Source organism: Ovis canadensis, chromosome 11 (genome assembly GCF_042477335.2).
Source record: "Ovis canadensis isolate MfBH-ARS-UI-01 breed Bighorn chromosome 11, ARS-UI_OviCan_v2, whole genome shotgun sequence".
NCBI classification, from domain to species: domain Eukaryota; kingdom Metazoa; phylum Chordata; class Mammalia; order Artiodactyla; family Bovidae; genus Ovis; species Ovis canadensis.
Genome location: NC_091255.1, coordinates 36,007,213 through 36,013,706, shown reverse-complemented (window position 1 = coordinate 36,013,706; position 6,494 = coordinate 36,007,213). Strand labels below are relative to the sequence as shown.

Sequence of the window (6,494 nt, the reverse complement as noted above, 5' to 3'; positions counted from 1 at the left end):
TGGCAAAATTGAAAGGCTCCAGAGAACATGGGAGGGGACTGGGGTCTTGCTCAAAAATCAAGAACCACAATACAATTATTTTATTTTCACAGCCAGAGGAATAGTCTTAGCTGTTTCTTCTCCAAGAAGAGGGAGAAAAATAATCCCAAAGAAAGCAATACAAATCTGAGGAAAGCCCTCATCAAATAAAATGCACAATGCAGGGGAAGCTAATCCCCAGCCCCCTTCCCCCCACGACCACATTGGCACACATTCTCCACTCCTCCCTGACCTACTCCTAAGGTCTTGGCCAGTTTGAAGCAGGCCTAACAACCAGAATAATAAAAATAATAACTAACAGCATTTAAAAATAATAAGCATTTCATGACAAGCATTCAGTGTTCATTCTGTGCCAGGCACTGTGCTAGGTGCTTTGCATAAACTACCTACAAGATAAGTATTGATATTTAAATTTTCCAGACTAAGAACAGGAGGCTCAGAGAGGTTGTGACCTTTCCAAATTCCTGTAGCCACTAAGTGGCAGAGCTGAGAATGGAATCCAGGTCTGATCTGACAATCCAAGCCCTAAAGGTACAGGAAAAGAGAAACCAATTTTTTCCAATACCATTAGCAACCCCAGGACTTAACAGAGAAGGGCCGCCGTAGCTATCAACTGAGTCCCCTTCCTTCAAGAGAGAGATCCACACACTTACACAGAATAAAGACCCTGACTTTTCAGTCTCATATAGTTTCTTGACCCCTTTCCTCACTGGTGGGGGTGGGGTGCCACTGATTAAGGTCAGGGCTGAGCTGGCGTCCAGATGTATACCACACAGCCAGGGGGCTGGCAACCACTCCCACTTCAACTCAATATGGGGGTGGGGGCCATGAGCCTCTTGGCAATGCAGCAGGTGGGAAAGTAAAAAGACTGCTGGGAGGCTCTTTCCAGGGGGTACAGGGGGCTTGGAGGGAAAGCTCTTCTGTGTCAATCTAGGGAAAAGTGACCCAAGCTTCGCTTAGCCCAGCAAACGGGCAAAGTCCACCACACCACACCCCTGCCCCTCCCCCTCAAAAACTCCAGGCCAGGGTTTCCCACCTGCAGGACGCTAAGGCCAAGGGAACGGAGGAGGGGGAAAGATGGCACGGGGCTGCAGCTGGACTCGGGGCGGAGGTTGTGGTGGGGGGAGGGGCTGGAATGGAAAGGGGTGGAGGCCTCATCGCCTGGCAACTATCCCAGGGCACGTGCACGGGTGACATCATCCCAGGCCACCTTTAACACAGACCTTTGACCCCGAGGGGCGGAGAGGAGCCGCGGGCTAAGCTTCCTGGGAAATAGCCTCAGGAATTCTGGGAACCCAAAAAGGAGAGGAAGGAAGGAACCCAGGCGTCCCGCCCTTATCTTTTGCCCCCTACGCGGCTCCAATCCCAGGGACTCGGGCCTCTCGGCTCCTCCTCTCCGCCTCCAGCCCTGACCTCCCAACCCACATTTCTGACGGAGTCCCGACACGCCTCTGAGATACTGTGCCTTCTCTCTCCTGAGCGAGATCTCGCGTAGGGGGGGGCAGGAGGTGGGGGGCGGGGGCACCAGGTCCCGCGGGGCTCCGTCTCCCATCAGCGGGATCCCCTGTGCCCAGCCGGCCGCCAGCCGGAATCTGTCTGGGTCCCAACACTCCTGCCCCTCCCCGCGCTGTTCCAGGGCGGAGTCTGTGGAGTTGAAATCAGGACACGGCGAGAGGAAGAGTTATATAACTGAGAGAAGCCGAGAAGGACAAGTGAGGACCGGGAGAGACAGCCCGAAAGGAGCCGAGGGAGGTGCAAAGAGCACCAGGGCGAGTGGTGAAGAAACGTTAAGGATGGGAAAGATCTCGGTGCACACCAAGGGGAGGAATTCACGCGAAGACGGGTTGTGATGGTGCGGGAAGAATCACCTGGGGCGTCCGGGGCTTCCCCGCAGAGCCCTTCCCTGCTGCCAACAGCAGCCGGGCCCGAGCGCGTGAAGCCTCGGGAAGGGGCGCTGATACCCGTTCGGTTCCTCTTGGGGAGGCAACTTTAGCCAGAGCCCGGGACGGCAGCGGCGAAGCATATGGGGCCGGAAACCACAGCTCCGCCCAGCCCACCTGGGAGAGTGGGGCGCCAGCTGGGGTGGGGAACAGGTAGCTGGCTCCTCCCACGCCAGGCTGGGCATTAACTGCTCGAGACCCCTAGGAAGAAGGCTAGCGGACCCAGACGTCTGGGTCCCCAGAGGCTGAGAAGCGCAGCCCGGTACTCTTTTGCGAATCGAGTCTCTAGAAAGGAGAAACGGGGGCGCGCGGTGAGCGCTGACTCGCCGCGCAAGCGCAGGGTGGGGTACTCGGGCGCGTGCGGCGGAGGGAGGGGGGTGGGCGCGAGCGTGTGGGAGTGCACGTGCGGGCCCCGGGCAGCTCCCCCCTCCCCGCCTCCACCCCTCCCCTCCCCTGTCTCTCTTCCTTTCGCTCTAAGATGCCTCCTCCACATTGGCTGCCAAGGTCCTGATGTCAGGGGCAGCCGCTGGAGCCGATTGGGCGGACGCGCGAGTTCGGGAATCTGGCCCCGGAGTCTAGCTCTCCAGTTACTCTGGCAACAGGGCAAGCAACCCCCAAGAGGGAAGGGGAGCGGAGCTCATCACTGCTCCTGGGTCCCGCCTCCCTCCGGACTCACGCCGAGTCCGTTTCTGTGGCAGCGCAGCTCGCTGCTCCCCGGCTTCCTCCTAGGGCTCTCTGTGTCTCGAGAACCTGGCGACCTGCCCTCGACCTTCGCCGCGGTCTCCCAGCCCCCCACCCTGCCAACTCCCATCCTAAGTCAGCCACAAGCCGCAGCCGACAGGAAGCGAATTTCCGTTGCTTAGTAACCTGCCCGCGTGCCCCCTCCCCACTATTTATCGCAGATAGGGGAGGCGGAGAATGAGCCCTGAGCCCCTCTCCCGCCCCTGCCCTTCGCCCTCCCGCCCTCAGTTTCCTGTGAGGGGGCCGAGATGACAGGAAGTCAAACAAGCACTTCAGCCCACCTTTCCCTCTGGCCGAGCAGGGAGCTTCGGCTGTTTTCAAGGCCACATCCCCCACCCCAGAACCCTGAGTCGCGCTGTGCGCGTCTCGCTCTCGCCATCTCGCGGCTACGTCGCGAAGGTTCAGTGGAGAAGGGCCCGAGCTGGGTGAGCTCGTAACCCGAGGTGGCAGAGTGGGGGCAGGACCGGGGATGGGGTACTAGCGCGGTGAGGCTGAGTGCAGCGGGGTGAGGTGCCGCGGAAGGGATGGGGCGAAAGCTACCGCTGGGAGACCGTCGGGGCTGCCGGTGTGAGAGTCACAGCTGAGGCTACACACCTCATCCGTGGGAAGAACCAAAGGGAGGCTTAACGCGGCCCCAGGACCTGAGACACATCCCTTTCTGACCACACCCGCCCTCAAGAGTCCAACTGCAAACCCTGACCTTTAGTCCTGCCCTTCAGAGAGGGACCGCAGCGCTGCGCCCCCGCCCTAGTGTCGGGAAGGGGAATCCCAGCCCAATAGGGACAGGGAGTCCTTTCAGGGCCCCCTCAACATCCGGAACCCAAGACATCTGCCGCCCAGTTCTTCCCTCACGCCGCCCTAACCTCTTCTAGAGGATCCAGACGTCCTGCACCCAGTCTTCTTCCCAGTGCCTCTCCAGAGACCCGAACGTCCATCCTCATCTCTACCCATCCTGCGCCTCAGGCGTCCCGCCCCCCCTGCGCCGAGACGGTTTCCCTCTTTCCAGACACCCTCGCGGCTCCCCGTTACCTGGTTCTGGGGTGTCCCAGGTGTTCAGGTTCCCCAAGGTCGCCCAGGGGGTCGAGCGGCCCCCCCTTCTCCCAGGTCGGGGCTGGGGGGGCCGCTCCGCCCCGTGGCGCAGTTGGATTTTCCAACACAAACACCGCCCCCCCACCCCCCGCGCCCCAGCCCCGCCCCTTCTCATGGTCCCGCCCCTTCTCGCGCCGGGAGTCCCTTTCCCGGGCTCCGCCCCGCTTTCTGCCGGCCCCGCTCGCCTCTGCACACGTGCCGAATATGATGCCGAATGCGGGGTGCAGGGTTCAAGATGCAAGGTAGGGGTCCAGCACGGACCCCTGCCTGACAAACCCCTATTCCATTCGGATCACGCGCCCTTCCAAAGTAAGCCCAGCCCCACCCGCTCAAGTCCTGCCCAGAGATTTAGCCACACCTTCTTTAGGCCCCACTGCCCTGCCCATTCGCCGAGGCCACGCCTCCTCTCCCTCTCCAGACCTCCCACTTCCCTTGCTGCTTTCCCTATCCGGCAGCAGCCCACAGGAGCGCTCATCCTTTGTAGGCCTTGGGCTTCCTCCCGACTACCCCCCCTCCCCCCAAACCCCAGCCATCCCATTGAGAGACTTGGGGCTTGTGGTCGGGGGTGTTTTACTGAGCTGAGCTCCGAGAAAATTCTTAACGATCAACACGACTAGGTATTACCAGGGCCTCATCACGTGACAAATTCAACCGAGGTAAAGGCCTGAGTGAAGCCTAGTCTCTGTCCGAGGTACATTATCAGCCTTGGCTCCTGAAGTCCTCGACCCTCACCAACCCCCCCCACCCCCACCCCAAACGAAAAGAAGAGGAGGCCCTCTCAGTTATCCAGGCTCATGAGTAGAGCAGTGCCCCTCTTGATCCAGTGATCAGAGGTCATGGTCCCAGAGCGGAGGTCGATGCCAATAACGAAGGATGCGCGGTCTGAGCTGCCTGCCCGGTTGGGATAGTAATAGCAGGGACAGGAGTACATGCCTGCAGGAAAGGAGAGGAGAATGAGTCAGACCCTGGGGCCACTGGGAAAGCAAGGCAGGAGCAGGTGGGAGGGGAGGGGTGGAGCAGAGGCTGGGTTAGGATGCAAACTAGGGAGGGGGCAAACTGTCCCACCCTTGGCACTCTTCTTGCGGCTCTCAGTAGGCCGGAAGTGGATGGTGGGCATGAGGCAGACAAGCTGCATGGGCTCTGCCTCCACCAAGCAGGAGTTCTTCCGGTCCCAGCCAGCACCCTCCAGGTATAGACCCCGAACCCAGACACCGTCCTGGAGAGACATGGGGACAGGTTGGGGGTAAATACAGACCCTCAGTTGCCAATGCCCCCACCCCTGTCCTGCCACCTCTTTCCTCCCCTCCCTCTCAACCAGTCGTTTCCCACCTTTGCTGCCAGCCCCTCCTCCTCCACCAGACTCCCCTCTGCTCAGAGCCCTAAGAACATGTGGCACCCACCTTGGGTGGATACACTAGGTTGCTGTCGTCCACAGTGGAAACAATAAACTCCCAAGAGAGGCTGTCCACTGAAATCTGGAGATTGAAGGTGAGAATAAGGGAGGATCCTCCCACACATACAGAGGAGAGCAAATACGTATCATCAGTATCCATTCCCATCACACTGTCCATGTGGCTCACATTGTTTTGGCGAGCTGACGACTGCAGCACGGCAGTGAGGAAGCCAGTGGGAAAGGTGAAGCCAGACAGCCAGAAGATCACAGGAGGCCGTGCCCGGCTGGCCCACATCTCAAACTGCTCCACACGCATGGCCAAGTCTCGGGTCCATGAAGCCAATGGCTTCTGTGAGGGGTAGGCCTGGAGCAGGAGATAGTGTGTGTTTATTCATTCACTTATTCATGCATTCAAATTCTTACTGTGAACACTTGAAGCAGATAGAAGAATATATGGTGTCAGCCCCTGTTCCCCAAACCATAGTTCGGCAAAGCTCTCCAAAAGCCAATTTCCAGGAAAGAAGCATAAAATGACAACTGTTAACAATAGCACCAGCAATGCTAACCAATTACCATTAATGAAGCGCCTTTTAAGGTGCACAGTACCAGGAATCCTTGAAACATCCTTGGAGAAACTTAGAAACTTGCCCTGGGTAAGTTGCTATGTTAATAACTTTGCAAAGTCAGTCAGTGAAGGGCAGAGTCAGATTTCAACTTTGAACCTGTCTGACTCCAAAGCCCAGGCTCACTGCTTTCTGCTATAGGCTTCCCTAGGACCAGGAGGCTGCGGGTCCCGGAGTAAAAGGAGAGTTCATTGTTGGAGAAGGATCAACAGATAATCTTACCTTTCCCCAGAGCGGAGGGACATGGGCATCAAAAATGCAATTGAAAATCTCTTCCAGGCTGGTAGACATGACGATGAGGCCCTGGATGCCTTTTTCTAGGTCTGTCAGTGAGAAGCTGGATGGGGAAAGGTGGAGGGTTATGGATGGGATGGGCCTGGGAGAGCCATCCTAGGCAGGCCGTGAAGGCCTTTCCTCTTGCCCCCTCCCTGCGTTCCACAGAGCCCCGCCTCCCCCCATCTCACAGGATGGTCTCCATCAGCTTGTTGTATCTCTGAATCTCCTGCAAAAGGACCACATTGAGTGGGGAGGGGTCCATAGCCAGTAGTTTTCGGGTCCCCTCATAGTCGATCATTTCCGGGATCTTCTGTTTCACATCGGCAGCCAACTCAAGGACCTGCCGAGGCAGGAGCGTTGAGTGTAGACCTCTCTTCCGCCTTGCTTTCCCTC

At 58.3% G+C, this 6,494-nt stretch overlaps 1 protein-coding gene across 1 annotated transcript in view; it reads right to left on the bottom strand.

The window, feature by feature from the left end:
- Positions 1 to 4,362: 4,362 nt before the first annotated feature.
- The window catches only part of DNAH2 (dynein axonemal heavy chain 2), a 104,444-nt gene continuing 102,312 nt past the window's right edge, over positions 4,363 to 6,494 (bottom strand). Inside the window, exons 83-88 of the mRNA XM_069542841.1 lie at positions 6,290 to 6,441; positions 6,048 to 6,162; positions 5,390 to 5,566; positions 5,210 to 5,284; positions 4,875 to 5,025; positions 4,363 to 4,742 (exon numbers count right to left, since the gene is read on the bottom strand). Of these exons, the coding sequence (XP_069398942.1) occupies positions 4,588 to 4,742; positions 4,875 to 5,025; positions 5,210 to 5,284; positions 5,390 to 5,566; positions 6,048 to 6,162; positions 6,290 to 6,441 (825 nt within the window). The 3' untranslated portion in view covers positions 4,363 to 4,587. The remainder of the gene's footprint in view (positions 4,743 to 4,874; positions 5,026 to 5,209; positions 5,285 to 5,389; positions 5,567 to 6,047; positions 6,163 to 6,289; positions 6,442 to 6,494) is intronic.